This window comes from Heteronotia binoei, chromosome 8 (assembly GCF_032191835.1).
Source record: "Heteronotia binoei isolate CCM8104 ecotype False Entrance Well chromosome 8, APGP_CSIRO_Hbin_v1, whole genome shotgun sequence".
Taxonomy (NCBI): Eukaryota; Metazoa; Chordata; class Lepidosauria; order Squamata; family Gekkonidae; genus Heteronotia; species Heteronotia binoei.
In genome coordinates, this window is record NC_083230.1 from 112,932,639 (window position 1) to 112,955,311 (window position 22,673).

The 22,673-nt window shown below is 48.2% G+C and overlaps 1 protein-coding gene across 4 annotated transcripts in view; it reads left to right on the forward strand.

The window, feature by feature from the left end:
• SOX5 (SRY-box transcription factor 5) overlaps window positions 1-22,407 on the forward strand; it is an 871,788-nt gene extending 849,381 nt beyond the window's left edge. For all 4 annotated transcript variants that reach the window (XM_060245898.1, XM_060245895.1, XM_060245896.1 and 1 more), the window contains 2 exons: window positions 7,248-7,464; window positions 21,687-22,407. In XM_060245898.1, the coding sequence (XP_060101881.1) occupies window positions 7,248-7,464; window positions 21,687-21,993 (524 nt within the window). In that variant the 3' untranslated portion in view covers window positions 21,994-22,407. The remainder of the gene's footprint in view (window positions 1-7,247; window positions 7,465-21,686) is intronic.
• The last annotated feature ends 266 nt before the right edge of the window (window positions 22,408-22,673 follow it).

The following is a 22,673-nucleotide window of genomic DNA, read 5'->3' on the forward strand; positions in this document are numbered from 1 at the left end:
ACGGCACAGCACACCACTAATTCATTCCGCTTAAAATAGGCGCTTGAGCCGGGCTGACATTTCACTCGGTCTCCGGGGGACAACTGTTGACATTTTAAAGGGCTTCTAAGCATTTTATAATACCCTCCAAATCTGGTTTTAATAAGCCATTTCGGCTGAGATTTTTAACATAAGGAATCACCTTTTACTGTTTAGCGCTAGACGGGGCCAGTGGTGGCCGGGTGTGTGGGGGGGGGGCGGAGAGGCGACCGGCTAGCATATTGGGGGCATCTTTTTTGGATTAAATATACAGTAGGTGGGAGTGTGACGCGCAAATCCGTTCCAGATCCTCCGAGAGATGATAGCCCTATTCTGTTCCACCAACAGCCGCGGTGGCTGCAGTAGCGGCAAAATTCGAGTGTGGCTTAAAAGAGAGATTTTTTTTCCCCCTTTGAAATATCAGAAGAATTTGGGGGAAGAGTGTCTTTCCAGCCCATGCAATAAAGAGAGGTGAGGCACTCTCCTCTTTCCTGATGGAAATATTGCAGAGGGCCCTTCTGAGTTGTCAAAGGCCAGTTTTTGAACTCGGTAGGGAGGCCTCAGTTAATCTGGGAAAGGGGAAGGAGTAGATGCTTGCAGAGTAATGAGGTATTTGGGTCTGTTTGCAAGACAAGCACAATTGCCCTTATTTCTCATTCACCATCTATCTGTCTGTCTGTCTGTCTGTCTGTCTATCATTTATCTATCTATCATCTATCGATCATCTATCTATCTATCTAGGGCTTTTCTGTAGAAAAAGCCCAGCAGGTACTCATTTGCATATTAGGCCACATCCCCTGGCATCGCCATTGTTTTGCACAAGACTTTTCTGTAGAAAAAAACCGCAGGAATTCATTTGCATATTAGGCCACATACTCCTGACCCCAAGTCAGCTGGAACTGTGTTCCTGTGGGTTCCTGCTCAAAAAAAGTCCCATCCCCCCCCCTCTCTCTCTTTCTGTCTCTCTCTGTATCTTTCTATCATCTAGCCTTCCTTCCTTCCTTCCTTCCTTCCTTCCTTCCTTCCTTCCTTCCTTCCTTCCTTCCTTCCTTCCTTCCTTCCTTCCTTCCTTCCTTCCTTCCTTCCTTCCTTCCTTCCTTTTCTGTCAGCCTATCTATCTGTCTGTCATTGCATTAAGAGTCAGACGCCTGAAATGTCACTGACTGCAGGTTAAATGATGTTGTCCACGTGAGGGGAGTCCGTATACCATTTTGGTTAGTGCAATCAGACGAGTGCCCTTTCTAGGACTACTGATTCTCTAGGGATTAGATTCTGACACTGTGGTCTTATGCTGTGAGCATTAAAGCAAATTTTAGAAAGTGCCAGTGCATGGATTTGTTAGCAAAGTCATCTGCGCACATGTTTATCATCCATCTGTTCATTGCTACGTAAACTCGTGTAGCTGGATTTATTCATTTGCTTTTTTTTCCCACACACACACACACGACTTGTGAAGAAGCCTTGGTTTATTTCTCCCCCCTACACACACACACACACACACACACACACACACGGCACTTGAATCTCTCCATTTGTTTCCCCTCTTAAGTTGAAAGATTTCCTTTATATGAGTGACAGCTAATTAAAGAAACAAAAGCAGATCTTCTCCATAAGAAAGAAGGAAAGGTATGAGAAAGGGGACTTTTATTGTTGAGAAGTGCCCTGTAGTTGGAAACTGCGCCCCCTGCAGGAGGAGGCTGCCAAACGACTGTGATGTTTACTGTTAATTTAATCCAAACAGCTGTGAGCAGCGAAGTGCTATTCTACATATATGTGCTATTCAACACATAATGCAAATGTATGCTATTCTGCGTATATTTGCACAACCACTGCACAGTTATTCATGCAGTGGAAATTATAGGCTAAGGGCAGGGGTGGGATTCTAGCAGCAGCTCCTTTGCATATGAGGCCACACCCCTCTGATGTTGCCAATCCTGCAAGAGCTTACAGGGCTCTTTTTTGGAAGCTCTTGGAGGATTGGCTGCATCAGGGTCTTTTTTGGAAGCTCTTGGAGGATTGGCTACATATGCAAAGGAGATCCTGCTAGAATTCCACCCCTGGCTAAGGGTTAGATCCAGCCTGTAGTGGAAAAGAAAGGAGAGATGTCCTAGTGGAAAAGCCGGTTGAATCCAACCCTAATGGCGGGCCTGGCGGTCTCCCAGAATTACCACTGACCTCCAGGGGACAGAGCTCAGTTCCCCTGAAGAGAATGGCCACTTTGAGAGTGAATTCTATGGTATTATACCCTGCTGAGGCCCCTGCTCTTCCAGATCATGCCATCTCTATGATACACCCCCAGAATCTCCAGGAATTTCCCAAGCTGGAACTGGCAACCCTGTTTTTGAATACACTCCTTGCTTTCCCCCTTGCCTGCTACTAAAAGGGGAAGTAAAGTCAAATGAGTGGTTTCACACAAGAAATTTGGCCCGACCTAGCCCTACCACCTGTTTGGATTAAAAGTGCATGATCACACGAGCATATCTGCCCTCTGAGCCACATCCGTTCTCACCCGTCTCCAGATGCTTCCTATCCGGATTAAAAAGCCACCTGGATTTTCTTGGTAGTTTCCCCCTGAATCGCATCTAGATTGCATACTTGGCAGCTGCCTGAACGCCTGGGCGCGACTCATGAGCGGAACAGCTGTGTGATCGTGCCATGCAGTTTCCGGCATGATTGGGGGGGGGGGGTTCCCCTAACCACTCTCCAAGGAGCACTTGTGCACTTCTCTGCTTGAGCACACACACTGGGGAAATTTTTTTTTTTTTTTTAAAACAATCCTTTTCACAGCAGGTCCATGGTTGAGCCGCGTTAGCAGTGTGAACAGGCAACCACGGACCGCTGCCGGGATCCTGCCACTTCAATGACGGCTGTCTGATAGCCCGGAAATGGACCGAACTCAAGTGGGCTTTTTGACGATGCCTTTCTCCACATATTCCCCAGAGAGCACTGCGTTCAGGGACAAAAAATCTATTGTCCATCCCTGGACCAAAGGAGGCTAGGTTGTGTTCCATGTGAGCTAGGGCCTTCTCGGTGGCAGCACCAGAATTGTGGAATGCTCTCCCGGAGGCCATAAGGGCCCTGCGGGATCTCTCTACTTTCCGCAGGGCCTGTAAGACCGAATTGTTTCAACAGGCCTTTGATATCTAACCGGGAGAGAGAGCTGTCACCTGACATCATATAGAGTACTAGGTGATCACTGTCTGAAAAGAAGAACTCGCCTACATTGTATATTGTAGTGATACAGCACCATGAAATGGTTTTTTAGGAAAAAAAAATTAAAATTGTAATTATATTTTATTGGTTTTTAACTTGTGAAAATGAATGTTGTTAGCCGCCCTGAGTCCTCTTGCAGAGAGGGCGGGATAGAAATTGAATGTAATAAATAAATAATAATAATGAACGATCGCGCGTCTATTTCACAGTGTGAAACCACCCAGTGTGTTGGATCCTCTCTAAAATTTCTGTATATGAACTTGTGTCTTCACTATCTCCCCCTTCCCACTGTAGCCTGAAATGCCCCCTGGAAAGCTGCTCCTAGGAAGCAGGGAATTCCCACAAGCAGCATGAAGGGGATGGGAGGACTAGGCGTGTACAGTCCATTCTACCTGATCTTAAAAACATACCTGAAAAATACTTTATCTGTATTTTTCGGGTGTATTTTGGCATCCCAAATGTATCCGGTTTTGGGGGGAGGAAACCAGAGAGGGAAAAAAACTTTTTAAAACCCCACCAGTGTTTTGGGGCTTTTTTCTGCAGTCCCTGTAAATAGGCTGTGTTTAAACGGACTGCAGAAGAAAGATCAAAAAACAGCTGAGTGGGGGGATCAATCTGCCACTGTTGTGTGGGTTTGGGGTTTGGTTTTGTTTGTTTTTTCTTTGGTTTCATTGGACCTCAAAACATTTGGGATTTCCACAAAATCCTGGATCCAAATACTTTACCAGTATTGGGGTCCAAGATTTCTCAAGAATCCTGGGGGATCTAATAAACCTGAACTGAAAAATTCTGGGAGAGAAAACTGCCAAGTGAAAAATGGTGACATCAGGGGGTGTAGTCTAATATGCAAACAAGTTCCTGCTGGGCTTTTTCAGGAAAAAAAAAAAGCCCTGCCCAAATATATCGTTTTGGGGGGAGAAAACCGGGGAGGGGGGAGAAACCCTGAAGAAAAAATACCACCACTGTTTGGGGCTTTCTTCTACAGTCCCTTTAAACAGGCTGTGTTTAAAGGGACAGCAGAAGAAAGAGCAAAAAACAGCTGAGCGGTGGGATCAATCTGCTACTGCTGTGTGTGGGGTCCCCCCCCCCCATTTTTTTCCTTTGGTTTCATTGGACCCCAAAATATTTGGGACTTCCATTAAATCCTGGATCCAAATACTTTACCAGTATTGGGATCCAAGATTTGTCAAGAATCCTGACATTTCTGGGGATCCGATAGACCTGAATTGAAAAATACTGGGGGAGAAAACCACACACCCCTATGGAGGACTGTCACGGAAGGGAGAATCAGCCAAATTCTCTCCATTCGTGGGCGGGGATAATTTTGATGGGATCCTAGCCAGCGTGCCTGTGCGTGTCAACACATTGCTTTCTCCTTGTGAGTCTTCTGCTAGGTTTCCACTGTGAGAATGGGCACCAGAAGCATAGCATGAGCAAATAAATAGAATAATGATAGAAAATTGCTCTTCGGTATGCTTAGGAGGGAGGAGGGAAGGGAAATGTTTGGAAAATGGAAAGATGTCAGTTGTTTGTATATGAACGGCTGTCTAGGGGGTAGGATGATCTCGCCAGGATATGGACGACAGAATGAGCTCAAAGCAGCCAGGCAGGAGAAAAACACTTGTCTCCCAGACTATGACTTGATCGGCCCCCACAGTGTCCTTGCAACATTTTCCCCACTGGATAACAAGAATACTTTCTATCAAGTCCTTCCTTGCAGCCGGTGTCGTCTCTGTTACCCCGCAAGGACTGAACGGTCTGCGTCTTGAGCAATGGGTCATTGCTTTTCTTTTTTTCCCCTCGCCCTCGGCTTCCCAGCCCAAATTTATGAACCTCTGGGGTGTTTTTAAAGAAAGAAATCTTCCCCACCCAGTTCCACTAGTGAAAGCAACGCAAGGCAGCAAATGGATATTGTGTCCCTTCTGTTGTAATTTTGTTTTTTCCTTTTGAGAAATGTTAGCCAAACGTTGCTTGGGTCCTTCTTTGCTTTCACTGTAAAGGCAAGGCATTCCCTCAAGAGCCATAATTTTCACCACTTCTGCCTTCCACTCTTTCAAGTGAAGGCAAGATACCAGTTGAAACAAATGTATATTTTAATAGAAAGCAGGATTATGAATAGTGGTTTGTATAAGACAGTGGTCCCCAACCTTTTTGGCTCTAGGCACCTGGTTTTTGGCCACTGCGTGACACTGAGTGTTGGACTGGATGGGCCATTGGCCTGATCCAACATGGCTTCTCTTATGTTCTTAAGGCCCTCTTGGTGGACCTCCTGATGGCACCTGGTTTTTGGCCACTGTGTGACACAGAGTGTTGGACTGGATGGGCCATTGGCCTGATCCAACATGGCTTCTCTTATGTTCTTATCAAGTGATAAGGCAGATGATTTTCCCAAGGATTCCACTGGGAGTTTATGCTGGACATGAGAAACATCCATTGAGGTATTTGCGGTGACCATTTTAGAGCCACTGTGGATCACAGCACATCTCCCTTTTGCCAGAATAATAGTGTTTGTATTTCTTCACCTAAAGTATTTCTTCACCTAAAGGGTGATTAACACATGGAATTCACTGCCACAAGTGGCAACTACAAGCATAGACGGCTTCATGAGTGGACTGGATCAACATATGGAGCAGAAGTCCATCAATGGCTATTAGCCACAGGGTGTTGATGGAACCCTCTGTCTGGGACAAGTGATGCTCTGTATTCTTGGTGCTTGGGCGGTAGGGGGCACAACAGTGGGAGGCCCCACTGGTGGACCTCCTGATGGCACCTGGGTTTTTTGGCCACTGTGTGACACAGACTGGATGGGCCACTGGCCTGATCCAGCATGGCTTCTCTTATGTTCTTATAGTGACCCCAGAACTATGGGGGGGGGGGCGGTGTTTCTAGGCAAGAGATGAGCAGAGGTGGTTTGCCGTTTCTTGCCATTGCATAGCAACCATAGTCTTCCATGGTTGTCTCCCATACAAGAACTGACTGTGGCCAACCCTGCTTAGCTTCCAAACTCAGGCCAGACTGATGAAGAGCTTAGGGGTGTCATCCAGGGCCCAGGTGTTCCAAGTTCATTTCAAGGTGTTGGTTATGACCTTTAAAGCCCTTTATGGTCGAGGGCCTGCCTATCTACAGGACCGCCTTTTCCACATGTTCCCCAGAGAACACTGCATTCAGGGACGCAAAATATATTGTCCATCTCCGGACCAAAGGAAGCCAGGTTACACAGGCTAGGGCTTTTTTGGTGGCAGCACCAGAAATGGGGAACGCCCTCCCGGAGGCCATAAGGGCCCTGCGGGATCTTTCACAATTCCACAGGGCCTGTAAGACAGAACTGATTCAACAGGCCTTTAGCATCTGAATCCGGGAGAGAGAACCACCACCTCTCACCGCTGAGGAGCTACAAATAACACGGGATCATTAACAGAAAAAAAGAAAGGAAGGAAGATCCCACCATATCAAGTGTATAGCACTGCAAAATGTTTTAAATGTATTTTATTGGTTTTTAAATCGTTTTATATAATTGATTGTAAGCTGCCCTGAGTCCGCTTGCGGAGAGGGCGGGCTATCAATGCAAAGTAATAAATAAATAAAGATCTGGTCTGCAGGTCACCCAGTGGTCGATCCACCTGCTAGGCGGAAAGCCAGTTTGGTGTAGTGGTTAAGTGTGTGGACTCTTATCTGGGAGAACCGGGTTTGATTTCCCACTCCTCCACTTGAACCTGCTGGAATGGCCTTGGGTCAGCCATAGCTCTGGCAGAGGTTGTCCTTGAAAGGACAGCTGCTGTGAGAGCCCTCTCCAGCCCCACCCACCTCACAGGGTGTCTGTTGTGGGGGAGGAAGGTAAAGGAGATTGTGAGCCGCTCTGAGATTCTTCGGAGTGGAGGGCGGGATATAAATCCAATACCTTCTTCTTCTTCTAGGCTGCTCTGGTCTCGACCGGGTCCTCTACGGATGGCTTTGGCTGCTCTCCTAACCCTCCCGAAAGGGAAACGACCTCTCATTTTCACTCTTTCTCCTGGCAGGCTCCCGCTGGAAAGCTATGACGAACCTTGAGAAGCAGCCGTACTATGAGGAGCAAGCCCGCCTCAGCAAGCAGCACCTGGAGAAGTACCCAGACTACAAGTACAAGCCCAGGCCGAAGCGCACTTGCTTAGTGGACGGGAAGAAGCTACGGATCGGGGAGTACAAGGCAATCATGCGCAACAGGCGTCAGGAGATGAGGCAGTATTTTAATGTCGGGTATGGGCCCTTTGTGGCATTTCTTTCTTGCGAGAGCTGGGTGCATTGTATTTGTCTCTCTGTTGGGGACCCAAAGTGGCCTATCGCTTTCTCCCTGTCTCCATTTTATCCTAACAACACCCGTGTGAGGTAGGCCAGCCTGTGCCCATTTCGACACGCTAGAGGCACTCGCGGTTTTCTTGGGAATCGATCCACAAGCATCGGTGGAATCAATTTGGGCAGGGTTCTTCTGCACATCAACCTCCCCTGTTCATTTGTAGAGTTATGGAGTCAGTTTATTTTCTTCCGCGCTTTCATTTTCAAAGTAAGTTCTTCATGAGCGTTAGCCCTGTATGGTCAAAAGCCAGTCTATCCCCATGCTGCAAACCCAGCGGGGTGTAGTGATGGGAGTATCAGACTAGGATTTGGGAGGCCCAGGTTCGAATCCTCATCCTGCTGTGGAAGCTCGCTGGGTGACCTTGGGCCACTCTTCGCCCAATCCACCTCGCAGAGTCATTGTGGAGATAAAATGGAATCAGAATTATAAGCTGTTCTGGGTCCCCACTGGGGAGAAAAGTTTGGGCAGGAGTGGAGCTCCGGAACCTCTTAATTTTATTGTGCTCTTTCTTTCTCCCCACTCCCAAAAAAATACTTGCTTCTGGGCTCTGGGATTGTTCGAACCCGCTGTGAGAATTTTGCTGAACTCTTAGATCTGACAAACTTTCTAATGTTTTCCTCCACAAAAAAAAATTGGGAAATGACCAAAACATCTAAAGCAGACAGAGAGGAGAAAGTAATGTTAAAAGTATGGTGGGAGTAGGGTTTGATCATGACCATTATAATTCAAGAAGCATTTTAAGGTAGATCAGTCAGTCAGTCAGTTTATTGCGGCTCTAGGCCAATCAACAACAACAACACAACTCATCAATAACAGTACAACACAACACCAAGCTAAAATATAACATAACAATATAAAACTATGTACAACCATCAAAATTTTAAGGTAGATGCTGAGCTGATATAAATTTAGTACCCCCTTCTGGTGATGTCAGGGGTGTGTGGCATCTGCAAATGAATTTCGCAAATAAGTTGTGTTAATGAGCTCTGGCACCTCTTTTTCTACAAAATGGCCCCTGCTTTTTATTGTAGCGGCAACGTCTTTGCGTATTAGACCATACACCCCCTGATGTAGCCAATCCTCTAAGAGCTTACAATAGGCCCTGTAAGAAGAGCCCTGTAAGCTCTAGGACAGGGGTGTCGAATTCATTTGTTATGAGGGCCGGATCTGACATAAATGAGATCTTGTTGGGCCAGGCCATGTCAGGCCGGGCCACATGTGTACCTATTTAAGATTTGGTAGCAGAGATATAAACTTTTTAAAGGACACAGACAAGCATGACTGAAGATTTAAAAAAAAAAAAAAACTTAAAACATGCTTAAAACATTAACACTCGTTGGTCTTAAAGGTGCTTTCTTTGTATCTCTCCCATGGGATCCAAGGAACTGGACAAAGGAAGCTCTGGCTCTTTCCTTCCTTCCTTCCCCAGAGCGCCAGGAGGGGGAGGAGCCTCAGCCAATGGAGAATTGAGGTTTTGATCTGTAGCTTCTGTGCGTAGCCTTGCAAATCAAGCTGAGATGCAGAAGGAAGCAAGAGAGAGGGAGAAGGAAGCAGATGACAGCCAGTTGCTCGGGGGCCTGATAGGAGCCCTCTGGGGGCCTGATTTGGCCTCTGGGCCACATGTTTGACACCCCTGCTCTAGGAGGATTGGCTACATCAGGGGGATGTAGCCAAATATGCAAAGGAGTTCCTGCTCCAAAAAAAGAAACCCCTGAGAATAATTGAAGAAAATGAACAACTAATCCGAACCTTTGCAGCTCACAGCTCGTTTCGTGCTCTGTAATTCCAACATATGACCTGGCTCAATGGATAGCCCTCCTCTAGTCCCATAGTTTGTAACATGAGAATTAAACGGAGGTTTAAATCTTCTCCGGGTGAAATTGAGGAGGCTTGAACACGCTCTCCTTCCGCTGAGCCACGATTAGCGTTTTTGGAACGAGAGACAGCCCGTCTCAAGTCTGGTTAACGGGTGTCAGTAATGCCGAACAGAGATACATCCGTCCAGCTACCGCTGAGTGTCATCAGACAGGGCTTTTCTTTAAAAAGGAAAGGTGGGGGGAGCCGGCAACAGTGCATATTGTAATAATAAGCCGCTCAAGCCCAGAAATCCGAGCCGCTTAACCCCGCGGTGTTGGCAAGTCCAGCGATCCCACTGGTAAACGCTGAAACAAACACAGGGAAGCCCGCCAGCACTGAGCATCAAGAGATTCAAAGGAGACAGGAGGGGAAGGACCTTTCGGAGGAAGAACAGGCTGGCCTCAAAGCCTCCTTGATTCCACTTATCTCAGCCAACACCGACGCTCGACAATGCAAATGAATAAAAAAAATTAATATTAACCTTGCCAGATCAGGAAATGTTATTCAGCTTTCTTAATCGGCGGGTCAGATTCTCTCTTCGGGAAGGGGGGGGGGGAATGTTTTGTCCAAGGGATGCAGAACTGCGTCACATGTGCAACGTCTTTACTGTCAAGGGGAGCCCTAACAGAGCCTGGGCTTGGAAGGACAGGATACTTGTCCAGAGGAGAGCCAGTTTGGCGTAGCGGTTAAGTGCGTGGACTTTTATCTGGAAGAACCGGGTTTGATTCCCCACTCCTCCACTTGCACCTGCTGGAATGGCCTTGGGTCAGCCATAGCTCTGGCAGAGGTTGTCCTTGAAAAGGCAGCTGCTATGAGAGCCCTCTCAGCCCCACCCACCTCACAGGGTGTCTTGTTGTGGGGAGAGAAGATAAAGGAGATTGTGAGCCGCTCTGAGTCTCTGATTCAGAGAGAAGGGCGGGGTATAAATCTGCAGTCGTCTTCTTCTTACAAACACCCTATGAAGTAGGTTGGTAGGGAAGGTGGCATGGTATAGCTCAGTCTTGTCATATCTTAGGAGTTAGTCAGGGTCATTGCTTGGAAGGGAGACCACCAAGGAAGACTCTGCAGAGGAAGGCAATTACCAGCCACCTCACTTGCTCTGAAAGCCCCTTGCTGGGGTCACAAAAAGGCTTGGATGAGAGACCACCAAGGAAGACTCTGCAGAGGAAGGCAATTACCAGCCCCCTCACTTGCTCTGAAAGTCCCTTGCTGGGGTCACCATAAGGCTTGGATGAGAGACTACCAAGGAAGACTCTGCAGAGGAATGCAATGGCCAACCACCTCTGCTTCTCACTTGCTCTGAAAAGCCCTTGCTGGGGTTTTCATAAGGCAGCTGCAACTTGACAGCACTGTATATACACACGCACGCACATGGAGTTGGGTAGGCTGAGACTGACTTGCCCCAACAAGGAGTTGCAGTGAGTTTTGTGCCAGAGACAGGATTTGAACCCAGTTCCATTCTACTGCTTGTCACTGCACCACACTGCCCCTGGACTGACTTATGCGGGCTTAGGCTCACTTCAGAGCCAGTTTGGTGTAGTGGTTAAGTGTGCGGACTCTTATCTGGGAGAACTGGGTTTGATTCCCCACTCCTCCACTTGCACCTGCTGGAACGGCCTTGGGTCATCCTTGAAAGGGCAGATGCTGTGTGAGCCCTCTCAGCCTCACCTATCTCATAAGGTGTTTGTTGTGGTGGGGAGAAGATATAGATTGTAAGCCGCTCTGAGTCTCTGATTCAGAGAGAAAAGCAGGATATAAATCTGTAATCGTCTTCTTCTTCACTTTCGCAACCGCTGAATAAATACACTTTCAACCCACTTTCGGTGCCCTTGAGCGATTGCTTGCAACTAGATTTTCCCATTTCACACAGTAAAACCCAGTTGCAAAGCTGGAAAGTATTCAGCATGCGTAAAAGCAGTTAGAGTCAGCCTGCATTCTGAATCAGTGGAAATCAATGGGACTTCTAAGCAGTGGCGTAGCTAGGGCTTTGGGGGCCCGGGGCCCAAGATTTATGTGGGCCCCCCTATGTGTGTGCACGCCTCCAGAAACAGGATATGATGTCACTTCTGGTGATGTCACTTCCGCAAGATGGCCACCACTTGCGAGGGAGCCCTGCTGGAAACAGGAAGTGATGTAACTTCCCCAAAATGGCCACCACTTGTGGGGGGGGAACAGGAAGTGGTGTCACTTTGGGGGCGGCACCCCCCCCCCAAGATGGCACTGCTGGTGCGATCTAGGTAATGTGATTGATAACCTGATTACCCCACCACACCATGTGACAGGGAGAAATGCCACAAGCAGCCTGCTGGCCCAGCTGTTCCCCTTGTGCCCTGAACTTGTGGGACTTCTATATTAAGCAAGCTTACAAGAAAAACAAGGAAAACAAAAACAGGCATACTGATGTGGTTTTCAACAAGCAAAGCTATAAGGAGGTCCCCATGGAACGTCTAATCACTTAGATTTTCTCCCAAGCTAGGATTTCACTTGCCTTTATGCTAGTTGCTACTATCAGATCTTTCCAGGGATCCCTGGATGTCCCATAAGTAAGAATAAGCCAGTCAGCTATTTGTTAAATGCAGTTCTTTATCTATAACTTATAAACATATAGATACACACAATGCAGGTTAAGATGTAACACATTACTGTTTCAGATGTTATGGAATAAGAATCAATTAAGGGGCTATCTGAGGGGTAGCTCAGGCAGTGTCAGGTGACCACTAGCCAGAACTCCAAAGTCCCTTAGTAGCTCTGCCCTTTTATACTGTTCTGTCCAATGGGGTCCGGGAAGCCCTCTTGACTGTAGTCTATCAGGTACTCCTTGCATATCTCTGGCTCAGTGAGTATTTTATACTGACAGTGCCAACTCTATGTGTTGCTTAGGAGGCCTAGGGACTTAAAAGGGGCCTTTCCTATCCTTTTAGAAGGACAGGCCTATATGATTTTATATATGGCTGTATAATTTAAATGGCTATATCTGTTATGTAGGTGCATATAGCTTCGATTTACTCAAAGCACTTCAATGTATATGTAAGGCAAGGCTGAGACTCAGTATATCTCTATACCATAGCTGTAATGTAGATAAGCTAACCTAAGAGTATGGTGTTGCCCTTTCAACTTTCAGGCACTTCCTGGCTGGGAGACTACTTCCCTGTATCTGATTTCTCTGTAGGGGAATTCAAAGGCTGTATGTTTTAGTTGTCAGGCAGAGCACCTCTCCCCCACAAAAAAGCTCAGCTTTGCAGGGTTTGGCACTGCTTCCATAGCTGCTGTATCAAGGGTGGCCAAACTGTGGCTCGGGAGCCACATGTGGCTCTTTCATACATATCATATGGCTTGCAAAGCCCCATTGGCCAGCTTGGAGAAGGCATGCCTCTTTAAATTACTTCTCCAAACCAAGCCAGCTGGTGGCTTGGAATGAACTTAAAGTTAAAGTTGCTTTCTTTTCACTTCTCTCTTCCTCCTCCTCCATCTATTTGCCTCCTTCCTTCCTTGTGGCTCTCAAACATCTGATATTTATTCTATGTGGCTCTTACATTAGGTAAGTTTGGCCACGCCTGCGGCTGAATAATGCACTTTAGCAATTATTTGCAAGTGGATCTTGCCTTTTCGAACACAGTAAACATGCAAAATAGCATTGATAATGCATTATTCAGTGTGTGTGAAAGCACTGCTGATTTGCCGTCGTCTTCTACTGTGCCCGGGGCATTCCTTTCCTGTTTTCCTGCCCTAGTGATTCTCCCTGACTCAGGGGTGGCTGTCTTTGTTTCATTGGTTTTGGCTAGGGGCAGGATGCCAGCAGGGCTCTTGCAGCAGGCACAAGTGACTTGGTGGCAGCAGCTGCCAGAGGCTCCAGTGGCGCAAAAAGCCACAAGGCTGACAGGTCTAATGGTGCCTCTTGCAGCAGCCGAAAGATGCCTTTGGGTTTGGGCACCACACTGCACGCTCCTTCCTCTCCGCCCATGCAGTGTTAACAGCTCCTCATTGGGAAGGACCTGGAGAGAGATTTCTATGGCCATGGCAGGGGTGGCTTAACTGCGGCTCAGGAGCCACGTGTCTCATTCACACATATTGTGTGGCTCTCAAAGCCCCCACTGACCTATTGGCTGGCTTGGAGAAGGCATTTGTCTCTTTAAATCACATCTCCAAGCCACATCTCTTCACTACCCGGCTGTTTGGATGGTGTTTATTGACGCTACCTGGTTCTCCTCTTTCCTCCATGTTATGCTCTGTGATTTGCTGAGCTGAATAGCTCCATGACCTGAAGCCTTCGGGACAGATGGTGAATATCTGGACCAGGTTTTGACAGAAGGAGATTGCATACCGACACGGATCAGGAGGGGATTAACTTTTGGAACTCACTGCCACTGGATGCACTGATGGCCTGCAGCTTAGATGTCTTCAAAATCAGATTAGTCTAATCCATGGAATAGAACTCCATCAGTAACAGTTCACCATGATAGCTAAATGGAACTTCCATGTTCAGAGGCATTGTATCTCTGAAGGTCAGTGGGTGGGGGAGATTTTGGCCTCTGTGTCCCTACTTGTGGGTTTTGGGGGGTATCAAGTCGGCCAGCGTGAGGAACAAGATGCTGAACTAGGTGGACCCCAGGTCTCTGCAAGCTGTTCTATGTGGCAGTGCTAACATATTGGATAAACATCTGGAGCAGAAGTCCATCAGTGGCTATCGGAGAGTATTGATGGAACTCTCTGTCTGGGGCAGTGATACTCTGTATTCTTGGTGCTTGGAGGGGGCAACAGTGGGAGGGCTTCTAGTGTCCTGGCCCCACTGTTGGACCTCTTGATGGTGCCTGGTTTTTTTGGTCACTGTGTGACACAGAGTGTTGGACTGAATGGGCCACTGGCCTGATCCAACAAAGCTTCTCTTATGTTCTTATGTTCAACCTGGTAACTGTTCTTGGCAAAGGGCATAGAGTGGTGTTTGGTAGCTGGACTGCTCTGGGACTGCCCGGCACTTGACTAGGGAGAGAGGCCAGAAGGGATGCTGTGCTTTTTGCAGTAGAGGACCGCCCCACATAATTGTGCACAGCTGTCTGCGGTCTTTTTTAGCAGGGCTGAGACAAATTTAGACCGGGAAAGAGAAAGAGAAGCAGGGCAAGCGAAGGGACACCTTCTCTTGAAGGATATGGGGAGCTGGTATGTGGGAAGAGAAGGACTGGGAGGGGCTTCTTAAGAAATAAGCTGTAATGATAGCGTGTGGGACTCAGCATGGTGTGGGGAAAGGGGGTGGAGGGAGGGTTGCCAACTGGCCTGGAGAAAGATGCCTTGTCCCTTTAATAGAGGCTTAATGAGATGTTATTTACCAGGTGACTTTATCGACCTGCATGTCATGAAAAGCTGCAAGGGCCCATTTCTACACATACACCTCTATTAAAGGGATGGGATGTTTTTCTCCAGGCCCACTGGCAACCCTTCAGTCCCCTTTTGTGATACTGGAAGTCAGAGTTCTCCAATGCAACTGATGGGCAGAAAGAAAGAAGCCCCAACGTACTTCGAGGTTTGTCCAGTCTGAAGAAGCAGAAATATACCCCGCCCTTCTCCCTGAATCAGAGTCTCAGAGCAGCTCACAATCTCCTATATCTTCTCCTCCCACAACAGACACCCTGTGAGGTGGATGGGACTGAGAGGGCTCTCACATCAGCTGCCCTTTCAAGGACCATTCTGTTGGGGCAGAGTCTGGCTTCCCCTCCTCCCTCCAAGGTTGCCATCGATGGGGAATGTGGGGTAGCATAGGGTTGCCATCTCCAGACTGGGAAATTGCTGGAGATCTGGGGATGGAGCCTGGGGAAGATAGGGACCTCAGTGGGGCACAACCATCAAGTCCACCCACCAAAGCATCCCTTTTCTCTAGGGGGACTGATGTAGTCTGGAGATGAGCTGTAATTCCAGGGGATCCCCAGGTCCCACCTGGAGGCTGGTGTGCCTAGCTTTCAGCCCAGCATGTGGTCTCTTAAAATCCTTGTTATGGCCACTGGACAGACTCAATTATTTTTCACTGCAGCCACGTTTCAATCCGCCTCCTTCTACTATCTTGCAGCCTTCTTCGCTGCAGGTTTTGAAAAGCCAAAAAGCGGGCATGTTTCCTGGCTACTTTAAATAAGCAATCGCTATGACAGATCTCATTTTCAGATACTACTGAAGCTGTGATCGGTGCTACTAACCGGGAATACATTTAACCTTCCATCTCCCAAAAGAGGGCATTTTCCTCAGGAGGGACACGCGCACAAGAGGACATGTGTCACGTCCCCCCCCCCACACCAAAAATAAAGCCATCTGCATCTGGTCACTCACCCCGTTCTTAAAGGGGGGGGCGCCCCTTCGGCGAGAGCCCGGGGAGCGCGCGCCTGTCTGCTGCAGGCCGGCTCTCCTCCTCCCCCCCCCCCGCCTCCTCCTTCCCTTCGTGGGAGCGGACTCCTGCTTCCGCCCGCGCAAAGCAGCCGCGGCGATGTGGCTCTCCTGGCCGGGAAGCCCCGGCCGGAACACGCTGCTGCAACTCTTGGCGGCTCTTGTTGAAGCAGCGGCGCCCCAGCAAGTGAGAGAGAGGGGGAAAAAAAGGGGGAGGGGGGAAGGGAAGGGAACGAGGAGCCCCGACGTGCGCCACACCCCCTTCCTCCGCCGCGCGCGCTCTCCCTCGCTGTCGGGCGCCTGCATTCTTTTTCTCCCCCCCCTTGCAGCGCAGCAACATACACGGTCATTGTTTGGGGGGCCCCCTTGCCAATGTGGGGACCCCTAGACCTGGGGCGGAGCGCCCTCCCCGCCCCCCCCTCCTTACGCCACTGCTTCTAAGTAACCATGGTGAAGTGGGGCTGCTGTTTTGGAGTCAGAGGACTATTGGCAATCTATCATTGACCCCCTCCAAAATATCACCAGGACAGCAGTAACAAATCTACCTGTGTACATATTGTTATATTAAGTCCCGTGGCACGGAGTGGTAAGCTGCAGCACTGCAGTCCAAGCTCTGCTCATGACCTGGTTTCAATCCCGGCAGAAGCTTGGTTCAGGTAGCCGGCTCAAGGTTGACTCAGCCTTCCATCCTTCTGCAGTTGGTAGAAGGAGTCCCCGGCTTGCTGGGGGGAAAGTGTAGATGACTGGGGAAGGCAGTGGCAAACCACCCCATAAAAGTCTGCCAAGAAAATGTCCTGATGTGACATCACCCCATGGGTCGTTAACAGGGGACTACCTTTACCTTTTACATATCGTTATGCCTGACACAGGTGCCTTTTGCCTAATGTCCAGAAAGAATAACACATTCCCTTTCCTCCCCACTCCCCACTCTAAGGAAAGGCACCATGTGGGGGATAGTTCTTGGAGTTTTGAGTTAAGTAATTCCTTCTTTTGGATCATCAAATGCACAGTTATGTAGCCCTTCACATGAAAAATAGTGCCAAAGGCTTCCTGAGAATTGAAATTGACTAAACGAGAAGTTGCTTGTCATTTGGTCCAGTCAATTTCACATCTGCTTTGAATTTTGGAGAGCTAGTTTGGTGCAGTGGTTAAGTGCGTGGACTCTTATCTGGGAGAACCGGGCTTTTCCCCACTCCTCCACCTGCACCTGCTGGAGTGGCCTAGGGTCAGCCATAGCTATCACAGGAGTTGTCCTTGAAAGGACAGCCTCACCCACCTCACAGAGTGTCTCTTGTGGGGGGAGAAGATAAAGGAGATTGTAAGTTGCTCTGAGTCTCTGATTCAGAGAGATGGGAGGGGTATAAATCTGCAGTCTTCTTCTTTTCATAGACTGACCAGTCTGCTTTATGTGGGGGGCGGGAATCCTTCCACATAGAAAACCAGGGCTTTTTTGAGCAGGAACACAGTTCCGGCTGGCTTAATGTCAGTGGGTGCGGCCTAATACGTAAATGAATTCCTGCTGGGCTTTTTCTACAAAAAGCCCGATGTTAAACAATGGTAGCATCAGGAGGTGTAGCCTAATGTGCAAATGAGTTCCTGGTGGGCTTTTTCTACCAAAAAAGCAGAAAACTATATATCAGGAACGGGATTCTTACCTAGCCTTCTCCCTGATGCGCCAGCTTTCAGCGTGCAGACTTTCTTTTTTTCTATGGCACTGGATTCAACCGTGTGAAACCCCCTCCCCCTGAAGTCGGAACGAAGCAGTGCAGGTTGGAGACAGATTTGCCTGTGTGGTGCAAACTAAGCTGAATGTTCCTGCTGTCGTTGTGCTACAGCAGTCGTCGTGCTACAGCAGTCAACCACCTCTGAATTTCCCTGTGCATATAAAACAATTCAGTTGCAATTGATAGCTGTCGTCACTTTGGGTCCTTTTGTCAAGGAACGCGGAAGATACAGATCGGCGGGGCTTTTTTGGCAGCAGGAACTCCTTTGCCTGTTAGGCCACACGCCCCTGATGTAGCCAATCCTCCAAGAGCTTACAGGGCTCTTAGTACAGTCCCTCTGCTCTTCTGAACATAAAACTTGTTGCCCTTTAGCATTTGGTACCTTTCCAGATTATGGGCTGCCTTATGCCTACCTTTCCCGGATTACTTCACCCCAGTTACGCCGCTCCTTTATGCTAGCAAGACGCAATGTTTTACCCTCAGCGGTACTGTCTGGGAGGTTTGCCAGCATCCCTTATCAGGAAAGATTCTGCCCATGTGATGGAAGGCACCTCGAAACGGTTGCCCATGTCTTACTCCATTGTGATTTTTATGAGGAAGTGCAGGACTTTCTGTCTAACCTTTATGGGTTACCTGAGGCATAGTTAGTTTTCGTTCTACTATCTGACCGATGTTCCCATATCACAGGCCTAGTTGCAAAGTACCTTTTGGCTGCGACAACAATCAGGGAGCAAAAAATTAGCTCCCTTTCTTGAAGTTTGACTGGTTTTTATAACTGAAACTCTATGTAAATCTGCCATGTTGTACTTTTTTATTTCTATGCCAATAAAGGTATTTGGATTTGATTGGATTGGATTAGATAGCCAGTCCTCTAACAGCTTACAGTAGGCACTGTACTAAGAATTCTCTCAGCTCCTGGAGGATTGGCTACATCATGGGGGTGTGGCCTAATATGCAAATGACTTCCTGCTGCAGAAACAGCCCGGACTGTAAGAAATGTGGCGAGGATTGGAGAAGCCAGTATGGCTTCTCAGCCTTTTAAGGATGGATTGTGAAGGACCAGGGCGATGTTTCACTCAGAATTAAGCCTGCTCTTCTCCAGGGATTCTCCTCCTGTCTTCCATGGCAAGGCTTTGCAGTGCAGATGGGCACACCTCTGATGCCATTACAATGGGAAGCATGTTGTGCGCTGTGTTATCGCAGTTGAATTGTTCCACACTACAAGTCAACAAAAGGAGCATCAACGCTAAACCTCTAGGCTTCGGGGGACCCTGGAGCTTCCCGGGGATATAAACATGGCTAGTATTCCAAGATTTGTGGAAGGAATTTAGAAGGCCTAAAAAAGCTCAGCTCTTTCATACATTCTTTGGGTGTCTCCAAGCCTTCCGTATCCAAAGAAAGCTCCCCTTTCCCCAACCATCACCAGTGGAAGCTAAGAGTGGAACATTTTCCTCATGTAAACTGGCAAGAGAAAGTTACAAACAGGGACATTTCTGAAATTATCCCCATGCAGAGTTCTCCCAGAATCATGGACTCCCTTGTTCCCAGAATCCGTTATGGAATCCTCTGTAGTTCTTTTTCTAAGAACATAAGAAGAGCCCTGCTAGATCAGACTACCTAGTAAGAACATAAGAGCAGCCATGTTGGATCAGGCCGATGAACATATGACCATATGAACATATGAAGCTGCCTTATACTGAATCAGACCCTTTGTCCATCAAAGTCAGTATTGTCTTCTCAGACTGGCAGCGGCTCTCCAGGGTCTCAAGCTGAGGTTTTTCACACCTGGACTCTTTTTTGGAGATGCCAGGGATTGAACCTGGAACCTTCTGCTTCCCAAGCAGATGCTCTACCACTGAGCCACCGTCCCTAATGGTCCCTAAAGGCTGATGGTCCATCCAGTCCAACACTCTGTGTCACACAGTGGCCAAAAAACCCCAGGTGCCATCAGGAGGTCCATCAGTGGGGGCGGAACACTAGAAGCCCTCCCACTGTTGCCCCCCAAGCACCAAGAATACAAAGCATAACTTGCCCCAGACAGAGGGTTCCAACAATACACTGTGGCTAATAGCCACTGATGGACCTCTGCTCCATATGTTTTTCCAGCATCCTGCTTCACAGACAGGCCAGCCAGTTCCTGTGGAGGTCCAACAATAGAGCACAGAAGCTGAAGCCTTCCCCTGATGCTGCCTTCTGGCTCTGGGATTCAGAGGCTTAGTGCCTCTGAACGTGGAGGTTCCCCTCCATCACCGTAGCTAGTAGCCTTGTCCTCCACAAATCTATCTAATCCCCTTTTAAAGCTGTTTATTTCCAAATTTGGTATAGAGCACTACATGCGTAGAGTCTCCCACAGCTCTCGCTCGCTTCCTTTCAGTCTTTTCCCCCTCCATGTGCATTCATGAGACATGACAGAAGAGGAATCCTGATGCGTGTGGTTGTATTAAGACTCACTCCCTTTTAGGTGTGGTATTCTGCTAGAGCAGGGGTCCTCAAACTACGGCCCGCTGAGGACGTTTATGCAGCCCGCCGGGTTACGGCAAAATCAGACCGGAAGTGATGTTCAACCTAAACTCGCGTTAGCAATGCACACTTCTGGCACTGGGCTGAGGCGGCGGAGACAGAGTGTGAGGTGATACCGAGGTGAGGTGAGTTCCCAGGCCGGGGTATGTAGTGTGGGGAAGGGAGAGAGATGCAGAAGACGGAGAACTGACAGCCCCCGGCCTTGTACAGTAACGGCAGTCCGGCCCTCCAACAGTCTGAGGGACAGTGAACTGGCCCCCTATTTAAAAAGTTTGAGGACCCCTGTGGTAGAGTGTCCAAGTGCATGTTCTTATCAATGATACGTCTGAGGAAAAATCTTTATACCACCATCGTGTGCGTAATTTTTTTTTTTGTAATATTTTATCCATGCACAGAGCTCTATCAATAACAAAAAAGAGGGAAAAAAAGATAAAGCATCTTATTCTGTGAGAAACTGCAAATCCAGGATAAAATTTAGAAAATCTATTTAAATTTGGATTAAAACAGGGTGGAGTTTAGCACAGAGTGAAATGTGAAGCAACTCCCTTCATTACTGTGACCATGAAGAGTTGATCCCGTCTCTTCCATATTCAGAGATGAAGCAACGAAGTTATGTTCATATATAGAAGTTATGTCCCACAGAACTGTTCCATTGGGTGTGGCGCTTTCCTACAGCACAAGATCCTACCCCCTAATGCAAAAGACTCATTTAGACCCCAACAGGTTTTAAGAGACTTGCCCAGGGACTCTTCTCTGGCCAACATCAGTGCCCCCACTCACACTTCTGTTCCCACCTACCTTTCCCTTACCATTTGTGTGTCCTTCCCGCACTTGCTTGTGATCCCTCCTATCTTCCTGAATTTATTGCAACCTGCATGGTCCACATGGTTTTTCCTCCACAACACTAAGCAGGGTGTGCACAGCTACAAGTGCCTCCGCCATGGCTGGGGGAACAGGGACACTAGAGCATTCATAAGTGAGTAGGTGGAAGAAGGGCCCACTAGTGGCAGGCTGGCAGTTGTTGCCACCACCAGAAGCCCTGAGCCATGCTAGATTCCCCCACCTCAACGTATGCTGACAGCACCCCTGGATCCCAGTACCTGGGACATACAAATTTAATTGGAAGCTAGTGGGAAAAAAACACAGTGGGAGATGGGGTTGAAATAAAGGTAAAGGTAGTCCCCTATGCAAGCACCGAGTCGTTACTGACCCATCGGGTGATGTCATATTATGACGTTTTCTTGGCAGACTTTTACGGGATGGTTTGCCATTGCCTTCCCCAGCCATCTACACCCCCAGCAAGCTGGACACTCATTTTACCGTCCTCGGAAGGATGGAAGGCTAAGTCAACTTGAACCCAGATTCCGCCAGGACCTTACCTGAACCCAGCTTCCGCCAGGACCAAACTCAGGTTGTGAGCAGAGCTTAGGACTGCTGTACTGCAGCTGACCGCTCTGCGCCACGGGACGCCATGGGGTTGAAATACTTTAGAACGATCAATGCTTTATTCTATGTAGATGTATGAAATACGAATTGTCAAGCATACTGGGGTGAAGTTGTACATATTTTTATGCTCCATTTGGATAAGAGGGTGTCAAGAAGACCCATGCCTTTCCTTCTGGCTAACTGATCCCTGTATCGCTTGCCTTTCTCACCAACAGACAGCAAGCACAGATTCCCATTGCGACAGCCGGCGTCGTCTACCCAGGAGCCATCGCCATGGCCGGAATGCCCTCGCCGCATCTGCCCTCAGAGCACTCGAGCGTGTCCAGCAGCCCGGAGCCGGGGATGCCCGTCATCCAGAGCACTTACGGCATCAAAAGCGAGGAGCCATCCCACGTCAAAGAGGAGATGCAGACCGACGACATCAACGGCGAAATGTACGACGAGTACGACGAAGAGGAGGACGACCCCGACGTGGACTATGGCAGTGACAGTGAAAACCACATTGCGGGGCAAGCCAACTGATAAGGGGGTTCGGATCCTCCGCATTGACCTTGCAGGACTTCAGTGGAAAGCCCCAGTTGTTTTCTCACCCAGTGGCCAAGCACACAAACTTCAATCCTCGTACACTGACTGTTACTTAAAACTTTTAGTCTTAACTAGTTCGGGGGACATCAGCGGATGAACGGACATTGGCCCGCATCGAAAACTTTTAAAAAAAAAACACGAACCGAAATTTTTAAAATAAGAGCGACGACGACTCAGAGGAAGAAACCGCGATAAGAAAGACGACGATGACAAAAAAAAAAGAGGACGAAATAAGCTATGGGTAACATAATGCCAGTAATTCAGCTGCTATACCCAAGCACTGAAGTCTTACCCGTTCGATCTTTTATTATTATTTTTTTTTTCAAATAAACTTTATGGCTGTTTGTTCTACAATGTTCTAGAAAATTCTCACTCAGGTACACAGTGCCAACAAGTGGCTTGTGAATGTGTTCTGTTGTTTTGTGCTACAGTTTAAAGGAATAAAAGATTTTTGGGGGTGGGAAGGGGTAATGCACCTGACAGGGAAAAACAAAAGAGATGATAAAAGTTCCTTAGGCTTCCCCCTCCAGTTTTTCCCCTTTCTTTTTTTCCCCCCTTCTTCTTTCCCAAGTTAGGATTCAAGGCCCATGGGCATCCGGGTGAGATATAGGGGGCAG